At 46.4% G+C, this 16052-nt stretch overlaps 4 protein-coding genes across 4 annotated transcripts in view; 3 read left to right on the top strand and 1 right to left on the bottom strand.

The window, feature by feature from the left end:
- LOC126560403 (BTB/POZ domain-containing protein KCTD5) overlaps window positions 1-16052 on the top strand; it is a 121254-nt gene that overhangs the window by 24734 nt on the left and 80468 nt on the right. The gene's annotated exons all lie outside the window — the stretch shown is intronic.
- The window catches only part of LOC126568595 (mucin-19), a 42035-nt gene that overhangs the window by 2646 nt on the left and 23337 nt on the right, over window positions 1-16052 (bottom strand). Inside the window, exon 3 of the mRNA XM_050225098.1 lies at window positions 8896-9216. Within this exon, the coding sequence (XP_050081055.1) occupies window positions 8896-9216 (321 nt within the window). The remainder of the gene's footprint in view (window positions 1-8895; window positions 9217-16052) is intronic.
- LOC126557320 (cytochrome P450 4d2-like) lies at window positions 4693-6241 on the top strand. Its single transcript, XM_050213044.1, has one exon. The coding sequence runs from the start codon at window positions 4693-4695 to the stop codon at window positions 6223-6225; it is 1533 nt and encodes a 510-aa protein (XP_050069001.1). The 3' UTR covers window positions 6226-6241.
- On the top strand, window positions 6795-8342 carry LOC126557330 (cytochrome P450 4d2-like). The gene has a single exon (XM_050213056.1). It carries the CDS (start codon window positions 6807-6809, stop codon window positions 8334-8336), a length of 1530 nt encoding a protein of 509 aa, XP_050069013.1. The 5' UTR covers window positions 6795-6806; the 3' UTR covers window positions 8337-8342.

Below are 16052 nucleotides of genomic sequence, written 5' to 3'. Positions count from 1 at the left end.
TCCAACGTTAGAAAGAGGAGAAGGAAAGTGAATAAAGAATTCACACCATATATCACGATGGCGGTGGCATAGACGCACAAAGATATTCAGAGAGGTTCAGGTAGGAAAGAAGATCACTGTCGTATGGCCGTTTTTTTTTCGAAAGAGAATAAATCTCTTTCTCTAACATGAGAAATTATTCGCATGACCGCGCGACTGACGCATACGCGAGAAAACACACAATATCATCAGTGTCATGTAATATAAGTGCTTGATTAGATTTCCGATCGATTCGAATTCTCGGTGGACCGGAAATTTGACATATTGACTGTCACATTTACTAACTCGCTTAGACTATTCTGTTCGGACTGACATCCGCCAAACAACTGTCAACGAAGGGCAGGGTCACGATTGGTAGACATCAAGGAAAAATATAGAATAATAGAATTGAAACTCATTGTATTCATCCTATCCATCGGCCGTTCTCTCACACGGCTTGTTAGCTAGTTGATTGTGCCCAGAGTAGGTGGAATGGTTGTTGTTGTTGCCATTATTTGCATTTTGAAACACGCTGAACTCGCCCCCGGTTGATTGAAGTACTCCGCTAGCTCACACACACACACACACACATGCACACATTCCAATAGGATCAATTTAATTTGTGCTGGTCATTAGAAAAGCGAATAAACATCATCCTCACCGTCGTTCAGTAGGGGAAAGGGAGCAAAAAGGGAAGAGGCGAGCGGTACGACGAAACTAGATTTATTGCCCTATTTTTCTCGTTTTTGTGTGTGTTTTTTGCCCTGTTGTTGTTGTTCTTTTTGGTATTGTCTCCCTATTCGCGTTGACCTTTAGGGGTGGTTTTGTGCAGCAGTACGAACATTACTGTATGGCTGATATTACTATATTACTCTCTTTGTTGCTCTCTTGCTCTTCTCTAAATCACCCACACACATACACATTCAGAGTATTCGCTCTCTCTCTCTCTCTCTCTCTCTATCTCTCTCTCTCACTCTTCTTCCATTAGACTACAATTTTTAGCCTAATTTCGCATATAGCATGCAACCACTAACACCCGTGTGATAAACTGCACAAGAGGACGCTAGATTGCGTGAGAGACGCCTATACATCCGAACTGTCAAACGATCTTCAATAAACCATACGGAAGCATGCGTGCGAATTATAGGCGTACTCAAAAGTTTAGTGTTGATAGTAGTTGAACCTGACATGACAAGAGTCATGTTAATTAGGCACCGTTTACTATATTTATGTCGAATTCTAAAAGTGAGAGCGAAAACGAGCGAGAGAGAGTTCTAAGTGCGCGTGCGCTCACATACTGATGTACGCCGGGCAACCTGACATCACCTGTCAGCGGTGACAAATGTGCGACAGAGAGCAGCAGGAATTTAAAAAAAACATACACACACACATAGAAGTATCCGAACTGGCGCGCTATTTGCGTTTTTTTTCCTTTCCATCTACTCCATCATAGTACCCACTACTTCGTGTGGCTCTGTGGGTCACTGTTTCATCGTACAAGTTAGTTAGATGATTTTACCCTAGAAGCAAAAACTGTCAACTATTAAAGTAGTCGTTGCGTGTGTGTGTGTGTGGGTGATTTTTGTTGTTGTGTGCAGTTCTTCTTTCACTTGCTTTCAAAGTTATTGGCGGTTTTTTAAAATATGATTTCTAAGAGCACATCTTTTTTGACACTTTCCACTGCTCCACTACTACCACATTGACACTTGTTCCCTCTCTCTATCGCTCTCTCTCTCTTTCTCGCTGCCTGCCTGCTCCGAATGGCGTGTGCAGTGTAATACAATCACTCTCTTTACTGTACTAATATCCGCACACTTCACACGGCGGGTTCGAGGATTCTGAATCCTGAATCCGCTGAATTCAAAACATGCGCTCGACTGCTTCAGAGTGCTGTCAACCAAACAATCGATGCACCTTGTCTGCGCTGGAGGACACACGCGAAGGATGCAGTAGTAACGCGTTTTTGGCGAGAACGAAAACCTCACTGTGCTTCACAGTGTGTGCGGCGGCTTGCTGATGCCACTACCCTACTTTTACTGTTGTACGTGCGTCTGCATACGGTACGCGACTGTAGTGCGAAAACTGGCGCGATCCGTGTGATTCCCCTTCGTGCTCACAACACAACTCGTAAACTTGCCCGTGTGTGTGTGTGTGTGGGAGAGAGAGAGAGATACATTTTCTCACCCATAAACATACACGCGCCTGTCACCGTTCGGTTGATTTTTCCCTGTGCGGGAAATTGAGAGGGAAAAACCTCCTCAGATTCTCAGACCGTACCCAAAAGCGGTGTGAGTTCCTGAGCACACACTGCTCACTGAGCCTGAATCTCTGTTAGGCGCAGTAACGAATTCACCTATGACAAGGGGCAAAAAAAAAACACAAATAAACACGGTAAACGTACTGCGCGCGCACACTATTTTCCTCGTCATCTTTGTCGTAGGAATAGATCACATCCTATAAACAACGATACACACGTCAGATACACACGCGCCCATATTGATAGTTACTGGATGTGTGCGTGTATAGCACATGTGAGTCCTGTCGTGAGTGACTTTATTTGATTATTTTCATCACGTTTCGGAGCTAGCGATGGTAGCACACAGCAAAAAAGATGACAAAGATGTAGCCAGTACTTATCGCAATGATTGAAACTTTGAAATATGAATACTAAAATATTAAACTTGAGATGGATTGTCTACCAAGGATTGCAAAAACAAATCACTATCATTGAGATAGTATCTGAGAGCAACTGTCAAAAATGACATTTCATTGAGTAGTGAAGATATAGAGTTTCCGAAGTAAATAGATAATGTTCAAGGACTCTGCGTAAGATGAAGTTAACAAGTTGTAGGACCAACTAGACATTTTTGAGATATTTCAAAACAACGACTTCAACCATGACAGGACTAAAATGAACCTGTAATGTGACCACTTTATCTTGACTTTGTCCAGGAACATTACTGATTAAATTTCTGAAATCCTGCAAGTCCATTTTCTTTAAGAAATCGTCGGGACATGTTTTGGAAGTTACTCTGCTTGTCCTAGTTTACATGCTCACATACACACACACACCAGCATCTATCTTTATACACTACAGCAATGTGCCAGTACGTAAAGGAAACCCGATCCCGAACACATCCTCTAGCTTCGTATGTTTTCTTCCTCTTAAGCGCATTAGCAATGCATCCCACTTTTGAACGAATTTTTACATTGCACCCCAACACCGAACACTCATCACCCTTGCATGCCTCGTTAGACGCAAAAAGGCAAACTACGTGGAGAATTGTTGTCCAACGACCAAGCGAGGAAATTTGTGATCGCGTGTACAAGTGCCCTACATTTGCTTGGACCCCGGGTCCTAGCGGTTTAGCCGGGCAAAGTAGCCGGAAACTGGAGTGCGGAAGTGGATATCAATTACATGGAACGCAGCAAAGGAAACAAACTTCATTGCCTACTTTCAATTCAAGCACTAGCTTTGTGTGTGTGTGTGAGAGAGAGTGTCAGATGGACAGTGAGCAAGAGCTGTTGCTCTTTTGTTAAAATATTAGGGTATTGGAATGCTCTGTACAAAGTTATAGCATTTCATCCAACACGGCAGCAACAGTAGTAGTGGTAGCAGAAGGACACACTTTTTAAAGGTTTTCAAAACAAAACGAGCAGCAAAAAAAAAAAAAACTCTATCCACAGTCATCAGGTAGGATGACTCATCGTGCCTTCGTGAGTACCGAAAGAATCAACACAGTGCACCAGCAGTTTCACTAGAATACGCAAATAAATGAAAGTAAAAACAAACAAATTCCAAGCACCACCATGCGTCTCCATCGCACCCTGCCGTCGTAATGGTGGGTGATGGTGAAAATTTCATTCCTCGGGTGTCATAATCTGACGGGTATGAGCTCACCAAAAAGGCAAAGCAACAAACGAAACCGCAATGACTTGGCACAAACGTAGCACCAACACTGGTGTGAGCGCGCATGAAATATGTAGCAGAGGGCTTCTGGTCGGGGTTCACACTACCCTGAATGAATGATGCATATAGCGAGGTGTATGTATCCTGGTGACTGGTGCAGCCACCAGAAGCACCACATACCAATCCTTTTCGTTGATTATGTATGTTGATTTTGTGTATGACCAAGCATTACTTTACTGCCAATGCTTTGGTGGCTTACAGGCACTGCACTGGACCTGGACCACGACATTTAGATGGGTCATGCTGATTAGTAAGGTTACGGTGTGTATGTGGTCGTTGCTGCTTGTGCGCATTTAACCGTGATGCTTTACGCGAATCCAGCGTCTTCTTCGATAGAGACGCGCACAAAATCGAAAATGACATTTCAAACGTCAAACCTTTGACCATCGGCTGCTGCTCCAACGAACTCTGCACAGGGCGGTCATGGGTAGCGGAGCTATGGGAAGAGATTATTCTAGATAAGGCCGTGCTATCGTACGTCGCGAAGATTGCGATAAAGTCCCTAAAACCGCTAAGCAGTTGACCATTATCAGACAAAAACCTCCAATTGGCGCTACATAATATATAACCGACCGGGAGCGCAACTCGTTGTCTCATTCGGAAAGTGTCTACGTTTGGCAAACGAGTGTTGTAAAGCAAACAAAACCCTTAAAACCTATCAACCTTACGCCCACACCGGTGTGTGTGTGTGTGTGTCCTACATCATGCTGCTGTTCGTGTTTCTCGCAACGGTGGCCCTCTGGGGTGTACTGCGGATGTACCGGGAGCGTCAACGTTTACTTCAAATTGCATCCCGATTCGACGGGCCCAAACCGCACTGGCTGTTCGGCAATCTACCCCTATTCCCGGCGAACGATATCCCCGGCATCTTCGAAACTATGGTAAAGCTACACGAGCAATACGGGCAGGATCTCTTCAACTGGGGTCTGCTGAATGATCACATGGTCGTCGTCAGCAGTGCCACCAACGTCGAGAAGGTGGCGATGGCGAAGAAAACGGAAAAGTCTCAAATCTACGAATTCATCAAACCCTGGCTCGGGCAGGGTTTGCTCATCTCGAGCGGCGAGAAGTGGTTCCATCGGCGGAAGATCATCACCCCAACGTTTCACTTCAAAATATTGGAAAACTTTGCGACCGTGTTTAATCGCGAAGTTGAGGTGCTGGTGGAAAAGCTGAGCCCGTACGCGAAAACTGGGCGCGAGTTTGACATCTACGAACCGATCTCGCTGTACGCGCTGGACAGTATCTGCGAAACGTCGATGGGAGTGGCAATCGATGCGCAACGCCATCCGGAGAACCAGTACGTGCGCGACGTGAAGCGTATGAGTGAGCTGATATTGCTCCGCATTTTCCATGTGCTATCATCATTCCCACAGCTCTACTGGTACACGATGCCGAACGCTTGGGAGCAGCGGAAATTAATTGGACGACTGCACGCATTCACGGACTCGGTGATTCAAAACCGTCGGCAGCAGTTGCTTACTATCGGACGCAGCAAGAGTGGCGGTGACCAGATGCCTGACTCCGATGAGGATGATCCGAATGGCAAGCAGCGGAAAACCTTCCTCGATCTGCTGCTAAACGTTACTGTCGAAGGACAGCCCCTGTCGGATGCGGATATACGAGAGGAGGTGGATACGTTTATGTTCGAGGGTCACGACACCACCACGTCCGGGATTGCGTTTACCTTCTATCAACTAGCAAAGCATCCCGAGATTCAAGAGAGACTCTATCAAGAGATTCAAGACGTTCTTGGACCGGACTTCCGATCGGTTCCGCTCACTTACAGCACGCTCCAGAACTTCCCCTACCTGGACATGGTAGTCAAGGAATCCTTACGTTTACTGCCACCTGTTTCGTTCATCGGTCGCCGACTGGTAGAGGATCTTGAGATAAACGGTGTGACGGTACCAGCCGGTACTGACTTCACCATTCCCATCTACGTCATCCACCGGAACCCGGCCATTTATCCCGATCCGGAGCGGTTCGATCCGGAACGCTTTTCGGACACCAACACTCAGCGCCGTGGACCGTACGATTACATCCCGTTCAGTATCGGGTCACGGAACTGCATCGGTCAGCGATATGCGCTAATGGAGATGAAGATTACCGTTGTAAAGATGTTGGCACACTATCGTATCTTGCCGGGTGAAAATATGCCACAGGTCCGTCTCAAGACCGATCTGGTGTTGCGACCGGATAAGGGCATTCCGATCAAAATCCAGCGAAGACCGTAGTCGTCAATAAATGGAATCGAACGAAACCTTTTTTCTCTCTCTCTCTTTGTTGATTTTCAATGTATTACGGTGCATTGAGCTGTTATCAGCACAGTATCGCAACGTGTAAAAACAAACACTCGTAATGTACTACACTGCCATTACCATTAGTCACGCTGCGTGTTGAACGAATCCAAAGGTGGCTGCTCGTTTCGGCAGCTTCGCTACGTGCTATCAGCTGTAAAACATCGCAAAACGTGTTTAGGCGTCTAATCAAGCGCGGGACCTCAAGTGGCTGCCAAAGATAGCGGGTAAGTATTGCCAGGAGCCACAGAGTCGTCGTCTTCTTCACCCACCAGGTTCAATGCAAACTTATCAAGGACAAGACAGAGACTATAGAATATAGATAAGTCGAGAAGATGGTTTTTCTTCTTTTTGTTGCCCTATACTACACTTCATCATTTCCAGATGCTCATCCTCAAGATTTGCGACGAACGATCCAATCGAAAGTACGGCATGCCTTCATACGTAAAATAGAACTGTGCCGGAACGGTCGTAGAATCGCCTCCGAGAGTATAATAGCGAACCCATACCGTATCAACATGTCGGCTGTACTATTGTTGCTGGTCATCCTGATAGTGTACGCGTTAACGCAAGCGTACCGCAAGCGTCGTCAGCTTCATCGAATTGCTGCCCACTTTAGCTATCCGAAACCGCACTGGCTGCTCGGCAATGTGATGGAGTATCCGGCGAACGATATACCCGGCATCTTCGAAACTATGGTGGCACTACACGAACAGTACGGGCAGGATCTCTTCAACTGGGGTCTGCTGAACGATCACATGATCATCGTCAGCAGTGCCACCAACGTCGAGAAGGTGGTGATGGCGAAGAAAACGGAAAAGTCCTCCTTCTACGACTTTATCGAACTTTGGCTGGGCAAGGGTTTGCTCATCTCGAGCGGCGAGAAGTGGTTCCATCGGCGGAAGATCATCACCCCAACGTTTCACTTCAAGATTCTGGAAAGCTTTGTGCATGTGTTCAACCAGGAGGCTGAGATACTGATCAACAAGCTGCGCCAGCATGCCAACACTGGCCATGAGTTTGACATCTACGAACCGATCTCGCTGTACGCGCTGGACAGTATCTGCGAAACGTCGATGGGTGTGGAGATCGATGCGCAACGCCATCCGGAGAACCAGTACGTGCGCGATGTGAAGCGTATGAGTGAGCTGATATTGCTTCGCATTTTCCATGTGCTATCATCATTCCCAAAAACCTACTGGTACACGATGCCGAACGCTTGGGAGCAGCGAAAATTGATTCGACGGCTGCACGCATTCACGGACTCGGTGATTCAAAAACGTCGCCAGCAGTTGAAGGTGAAAGATAGCAAAGCTCCTGAGGTTCAGGATGAACCTGAAGAGGAAAATCTTTACACCAAGCGTAAAGAAACGTTTCTAGATCTGCTGCTAAACGTTAGAGTTGATGGTAATTCACTGAGTGATCTGGATATACGAGAGGAGGTGGATACGTTTATGTTCGAGGGTCACGACACCACCACGTCCGGGATTGCGTTTACCTTCTATCAACTAGCAAAGCATCCCGAGATTCAAGAGAGACTCTATCAAGAGATTCAAGACGTTCTTGGACCGGACTTCCGATCGGTTCCGCTCACTTACAGCACGCTCCAGAACTTCCCCTACCTGGACATGGTAGTCAAGGAGTCCTTACGTTTACTGCCACCTGTTTCGTTCATCGGTCGGCGTCTAGTGGAAGACATTGAGATGAACGGTGTGACGGTACCAGCCGGTACTGACTTCACCATTCCCATCTACGTCATCCACCGGAACCCGGCCATTTATCCCGATCCGGAGCGGTTCGATCCGGAACGCTTTTCGGACACCAACACTCAGCGCCGTGGACCGTACGATTACATCCCGTTCAGTATCGGGTCACGGAACTGCATCGGTCAACGATACGCACTGTTGGAGATGAAAGTCGCTATCGTACGTATGGTTTCTTACTATCGAATACTTCCCGGTGACACAATGCACGAGATACGTCTCAAAACGGACCTGGTGCTGCGTCCCGACAAAGCAATACCAATAAAGCTCGCTGCACGTCCATGATTGGCTTGGTGGCGGTACCCACACCCTGGTAAGAGTTGTGGATTGAATAAATAAAACGCTTCATACAGAAAAAAAAAGGTTGTTAACCTGGCTGCTTGTTCATTGCGCTATTCAAGCATGGTGGATGAGTTTCTGTTTTGATAAACAAAATGAATATCCAATGAAGTTTACGTAAAGCAACAGGGAGATGGCTCCACATTTAAAATGGAGGCACATTTGAACTTACAAAAACAAAAGTTCGTCTACGTTCGCTTTTAAGTTCCTTTTTCGCACCATGTGCACCATTCAGATATAGGTTGGTAGGTACTTCAAAACGGTGTAAAGTGGCTCGCATGCTCCCTATAGAGTGAGTGGTTCTGTGTGACGATGGAGAAGATAATGAAGATTCCATGCTCCTAGACAGTTTGCATCCTTCTGTAGCACAGCTACACTACAACTAGAAGCCTAAGATTACGGGAATGGGGATCAATTTTGTACGTCTCACTTTAACTAGCCAGAAGGATTCTCGGAGGATTCACATACAGTGCACACATCGCTTGCCAAGTCCCATACCACTTACCTCATCTGTCGGTTAAACACCGTCGGCGGCACATTGGTACCTCCGTAGACGGCCGCCATGTTGGGATCCCGGTGGTCCGGATGAAAGTGTGCGTGCTGCTGTTGATGGTTGGTCAGCGAGTCGTACTGCTGGTTGAGTGCTGCCGAGGTGATGTAGGTGTCTAGCGGTGAGTTGTTGTTATCATAGCCGCTGCCACTACCACCGCCGCCGCCGAAATGAATCAAACTTTGCCCACCGTACAGGTGTAGCGACTCCGGCGGACTGATTGATTGCGGTTTGCTGCTCTGGAAGAACGATACACGAACCTTCGAGCGCTCTACTCTGTAGGTGCCGGGAAGGGACGCAACGGAGCGGGAGCAGAGAGAAATAGAGAAAGGAAAGATAGCTTAGCAAAAAGGGTTCGCTTTAGGTGCATTTTTTTTAATCGGAAGTACACGCTACACGCTTGTTTTTCATTTACATTGACAGTTGTGTCCAAATGATGGGAAAATTGAGCTAAAAAATTCTAGCATTTTCGGATCTATATGACGCACTTCTAAGGGGACTTAAGTAGTTGTTACTCTTGGAGCGGCTTAATAATACGCAAGATACGTTGTATTGTGCTATAATTGTTTTCAAGTGCTCTTCAAATTCTTTTCAAAGCCACCCAAAGCCTATTTCATCACATGTTGAGTACGGGTAACGCAAGAGTATTAAGAGCCTCACTCAAGTGTAACATCTGCCTGATGGTCTTGATACGCACTGACGACGACGTCCTACACGATATCCCCAACCCATTCGCTCAAAGGTGAATATCTGTGTTGGGGACTGCCCTTGACACTGCTTGCGCATTCGATTGTCGCCCAGCTATCTCACCTGACTCACATTGAGGGCTCCATTTAGGCATGCAAATGATTTAATCCTTCTTTAAGTTCCCCACAAATGTCTAAGGTTCAGATCACAAACATCCGACCATTGCTATAATGACACACCTGTCACACCTTTCGATTCAAACTTTATCTGGCACACCGTCAATATTGTTTTTTTTTATAGAAGAAACAGGTATCTCTCCAAACTCCTATCGGTTTGGCAGCAACATATACACCGAATGACTTTTCAAAGTTTTCACAACACCACTTCAAACAGACCGGGAGTTTAGCGTCGACGATGGCTAAAATCTGCACCGCACTACTATCTGAACCACCGACAGGCAACAAATCGGACCGCTTATGGTAATACAGCGCACACCAAACCACTCTCTCAAGGCGTTCCCGATGTTGTGTGCGGCCCTGAAGATGATACAATCGCTGCCACTTTCATCCCGTGGGGGGCGTTCGGCCATTTGCACCCAGCCGGCTGCCTGCTACAATTCGACCATGTTGCAGAATCAAAGTGTGTGATGGGAACAGAGCTCACCAACTAACCCGGTTGACCCCGGTGGTGGTCAACTGTTGCCCGGGGTTGATGTCATCGCTAATGATTCCCCAAGTTCCGATAGTGACAACAAGCAGTGGATGTTTGCGATAGAAAGACGGAGAGAGAGCGAGAGAGAGAGAGAGACGTAGAGAGCGAGAGTGCGATGTGACATATCGGGAGCACTATCTGGGCGCGTACTCCCGTAGAGTTACGTCAAAATGCAGGGAATACCAAACCGGTTCGTCAGCGGTTGACAACAAACGCAACAATTCTGTGGAATAATTCGAATTCCCGTACAGTCCGAAGCAATAAAATCGATACACCATTATACTGTGCCAGCCAAAGACGCATCGTGGATGGGATGCGGGACGATCTGATGCCGCAGCTGCACGTTTGACCCCGGTTGATTCGTACAAGAATCTTGACAAAAGCGAGCCGAGCGGCGTTCGAGTGTGAGATCAACGGCATGGAATTTGATTGCGTCACCCTTAACCAGTTTCTGTGCGCGGTGTGAACACATGGACACTTTTATTACTAAAAATCTGTTCTAGTTGCTTCGGGAAACACAAACATATGTGCCCCGTTACCCAAATTTGGACCAATCTCGATTGAAAAGTTGTTCCAAAAGTTTGAAAGTTGCAAAGGGAAAAAAGCCAATGGCAAGAGGGACCCTGAACTCATAAAGAACCTCCCTCCCCCCTCTTCCAACCGGTCCTCAGATTAATGAAATAGGGGACCCCAACTTCCATTCAGCTTGGGATCTCCGAAGAGCTAAATCCGCCAACTGGAATTATGCTTAAATATTTCTAGCAGAAAAGTTTTTTTAAAACCAAAATAATAACCAACACGCACACACAAGGTGCCATGGACAAGTTGGGGTGATGGCCTCGCAATGACAGCTAATCAATCCTCCACCCAAAATGATGCAGGGGTTTTCACAACAAACGAGAAAGAGCAACAGATGTTTCGGTTGTCTTAATTAATAGACAGTAACAAAAAAAACTGATAAAACCGGTTCAGAACGATGAGATGGTTTGCAGAAGCTTAATGTGTTTAATTTGATCTTGCCTGCTCCATATACTATTATGCTTTGTATCGTAGGGAGTAATGTCTTTAAAGCTTCTTTTTTATTGCTATTAGCCCATTAGGGTGTACCCACCCCCCCTGTCTTCCTGAAAGGGGGGCGTTTAAGTCACGATCGCCAGACCAGAATCGATATCTTAATGCACACACATAAAAAAAAGACCTACGCACAGGCACAGGCGCACACTCCAAAGGAACCGTTTCAGGTGGCCGCCGTCATAAGCAATAAAAAATAATAAAAAATTATCGATGGTTTATGTGTGCGCTCGCTAAACGGCACCCCGAAGGGGGTGCCGAGCCACCCTTACTAGTGCGCTAGGGTCAGCCAAATTACGTCATCTCAGCCGCGTACAGCGCAGGCAACGAGAAGCGGTTTAACTCGTGCAACGACTCTTTCTGCTTCTGCCGTTCGTGCTTCCTTCCGTACTTGCGAGATGAAAGTTTGCGTTTGCATCGATATTCGTTTCTTTGAGATATTGCTTATTTATCTACGCAAGCTGTTTGGATTTGCGATGCTTTCGCAAACAGTTCAACAAGTTCACGTTCTGGACCTTACTTCCCAAACGCACCCACAACGAGGGGTGTGTGAATTCCATGGTTCAAGTACACTCTCATCGGTGCACATAAATCACACTTGTGTACACACCACACATGGGACGCGATATTGAAAGCGAAAATGGTTTATAATTCTAAAAATATATTCTGATTGTTTGTGGTCGTTTTCAAAATTGCATGCGGATGCTCCAAAATTTTTTTTGTGATTTTTCTTTTGATCGCATTTTTTAATGATCTAAAGTGTGACAATTTTTTTTACGTAGGTTACAAAACAAACAAAGCACCGCAACACTCTGCACTATTTCGTTTTTATTTACAAATACAAATTTCCAAGTAAATGCTTTGGTGGGAGAGAAATCAATCGTACCGCAATTTCTTCCCTACGCCTTTTGCGCCTAGTGTGTGAAGCGTAGACTTGCTGGCGACAAACCCTGCGTGACCCACTAACACAATGTACCGAGAGGGAACGCGTTGTACGCGGCTACCATGGTTGACACAGTAATGGTGACCGTGCCAGGGAGAGCCAAACCAAACGGCACGCACGCACACGCTCGACGACACGCAAATATCTCTACAGTTCGGTTTGTTTTAATTCGATTACGTTTAACGATGCCCGGATGCATCTAATGGAATCAGGGGACCGATAATCGATTAAACAAATTTGTGGTTCGTTCGTTCAAGAAGTAAAAATAGTATTTAAAAATGGCGTCAGATAGTATCGATTAGATTGTCTTGCAAACATTCGTTAACTTTACACCGAGCAAACATTGTAGCAAGCAATGATATCATTTGCAGCTGGTACGAGCATTGAAGCGCACCACACCCCCGGGATGGGCCTTGCAACGCTACGAGGCTGGGTGAGCCATAATTTGGACAATTTATTTGTTTTGCGTTTACGAGCGGACTAATTGGGCGCATGGTAACACACGGTGGTGGATAAGCAGAAGGGCTGCTCCCTAGCGTACTATTCCAGCGTTTCTCCTGCATCGTTTCGGTTTGATTGCCGTCGGCAAAATCAGTGACCGACTGACTGGGTGTATTGGGAAGGTGTAAGGGTCACTACCGTAAAGAATCGATAATTGGAGCGAGCGAGCGAGAATTGAATGTCACCGATTTGGAGCAGCACTGTTGCATCAATGTATGTGCTTCGTCCAGAGAGTTAAAGTTAGCGATACAAGGCTAGCGAGACACACGGCTGACGTGGTGGTTTGGTGGTGAGATAATCCTAGCAACTATGTCAACAAGTCGCCATATTAGATATTGTTGTTTAAAAAAAAAGGTACGGCTTGGGCACTCGCAGCGATGAGAAATCGCATCGACCAATCCCGAACGACACTATATCCAATTAATTCCACTATCACATCACAGACAACGTTCCCATCCCCATCACAAAACCCTGTGTAAACATCCAACAACAGGTGTAGGGGAATGCTTCGGATCACAAAACTCCACCAACTCTACCGAAACCTGTACCTGTTTTGGGGTGCCGAAACTTTTGCTGCTGTAGCGAAAACGGGGGCACGGGCTACTCCACCAAAGGGCGACTTATTTGCACAAAAAACCAAACAACACTAACTGGCGGTTGCGGTCAGCGCACGCGGGGAAAAGTTTGTATTTTGACGTCCGCGAGTTCGTGCACTATGGGGAAGCTCAAAACTATTTCACCAAATTTGACCGGATTGTAGCATCTGTACGGTGTTAGCGACGGAGCGAGACGAGTGGACACTGACAACTGTAGCAGCGAACCGCTTCCCCGGACCGCTCACGGGGAGTTGCTTTCAACTTTACACACTGCTCCACGCATCCATCCAGTATGATCTCATCGGAAGCGCAGAGTTTCGCCCCGTACAAACCATACACAAACACACGGAGAGAATATGGCAAGGTTTCATCGACGCTCCAAAGCTATACATACACATAGCTCCACAACAGTGGGTTTTGTGTACTCGTTTGATTATGTCTTTTCCCGGGGAGTCGTCGTCGTCGTCGTCAGGGGAAGTGGGAGAGGGGGGAGGGGATCTTTGAGGGATCCCACCCCGTGAGGCAAATGGGGCACAACAACAACACAAAAAAAGGGAAACATACCGCAACAAAGCAACCGGGAACGGAAGCTGACGTCAAAATGAGCACCCAGCACCCCCTCGTAAACCTCGCATATGAGCGCCTGTACCGTAACGCTTCCAGAGGTTAGGGTGCTTTCTCGCCAAGCAAAAAAAGAAAATGCTTGGCGTGCCATAACTCTCTATCAACTTGACTTGCGATTACGTAATGACAACACCAGCCATAAAGCGGCACAAGCGAACGGCGGAGGATTGAAGGAGCTAGGAGCGCGTCTGTATATGTGCTTGAGGGTACGCTCTGTCTACTAACTCTCCGCCGAAAACTTCCAATATTGCTTCACATGGTCAGAGCAGTGCTCTGATGCTGGCACCCATCCGGAGCGTCCGGATAAGTGCGTCGAGTCGTCCCGATAACGCGCCAATGAAAATTGTATAGAAAACACAACATCACTTTCTAGGATCGCATTCTAGGATTCATAAATTAGACGCGCAAGAGCTCTCCCCGATCTACGGAACATAGATCATCACATACGTCTACTCTTAGCAGAGCAAATGCTACAACGCTATAATGGAGTTGCAGATCAGCAGATCGTATCTTCATTAGCTTATCGATTGACTGCACATTTGCTAATCGCCTAACGAAAACCATCCGGTTACTGCAATGTTTACTTGATGTGAACAGCAAACTGTATGTGTGTGTGTGTCTTTGTGTGTATGTGCGTGTTTGCATATTCGGCGGATCTGTCGATCTGCCGTGGCCAGCGCCAGAGCGTCAGTTTCGCGTCCGATGATATGCATTTGGAGTGGAGTTCTGAGCGCTGTCTAATGGCGCTGGGCGCATCTATTTATAAGCATCTACGTCAATTTTGCTTCATTTTGTGTGTATTTCTTGTTTTTGGATTCATTCTTGTTCTTTTCTTTGGCACTCCTTTTCCCACCTACTTACGAAGTGGCGTTTGCGAAAAATCCAAATGACCGCGAGTCGAGAAGGAAGTTAAGAAGAGATCGCGGACAGTCGTAATAAAAAAAATGGATCACATCAGACGGTTCTACAACCATTTTTCCTCCAGGAGACTATTTTTGCATATTTAAGATTGAAGGAGTGCGTGTGTGTGAGTGCGTTTGTGTGGGATTGGAGGTGATGGTGGATGACTGTAGCCTGTAGAACGGAAAGGTGGAGCACCCGGTTGTTTAACTTCACTTATCAAGTCTTGCGAGACAGAACAACAGCAACAACACAAGCGACACAACCGGGCTTAATTAGCATGGTATGACATGAGGCTTGTGATTAGTTGATGAAGGCATACACTACTGTGCATCATCATCAAAGCGTCCACTGCACCCATTTTGCAACATTATAACGTAGTGCACATTGATGAGATTATACTGGAGCTATAGCGGAGCCGGGGTGCCCAAGGTTAATAAGCTCTGATATGTAGGCGTAACGCATTCTTCATGCGAATTTGCAGAAATTCTGAATTAAGATTTCTTGGAGAAGTCCTGCCACTTCAGAATAAACATCTGTTGTCGTCCCTTCCGAATCTTTAGAGCTGCGTTGTCCTGCGTTTCCAAAAATAATATTTATCAAGAATTTCATCAATTTTGCGTCAATGACATTTGATGCTCATTTTAGGAACATTTTCATCACTTTTTAAACTTCTAGAGGGCGTCACTAACGACCGAGTGCAATGTTATTTTTCTCAATACATCGATAGCACAATTGTGGTGAGCCGATGCAAGGAGATGACGTAAGAAAGCTGATTTCAACACAATGTAACATCTTAACCGATGTTTGCTTCCGCTCAGGCAGAGTTCTGGATCGATCGAAGATGATGCCATAAGGGTACAGCTTGCTGCTCCTCCTGCTCGAACTACTGTATATATCAAAATACCCTTCCCTTCAAACCTACCACCAAACCTAACCCTCCAGCATCCCATCACTTCTAGTGAGATACATCAAGATAACACACTTTACAGGGGCGGGCGTTCAGGGAGAAATAATTTTGTGTTGCTTAAACTGCGCAGTTACACCACACTGGCCAACTTCAAGCGTGCCGCCACGCG

This window comes from Anopheles maculipalpis, chromosome X (genome assembly GCF_943734695.1).
Source record: "Anopheles maculipalpis chromosome X, idAnoMacuDA_375_x, whole genome shotgun sequence".
NCBI classification, from domain to species: domain Eukaryota; kingdom Metazoa; phylum Arthropoda; class Insecta; order Diptera; family Culicidae; genus Anopheles; species Anopheles maculipalpis.
Note: the sequence above shows the minus strand (reverse complement) of the source record. Positions and strands in the feature narration are given on the sequence as shown.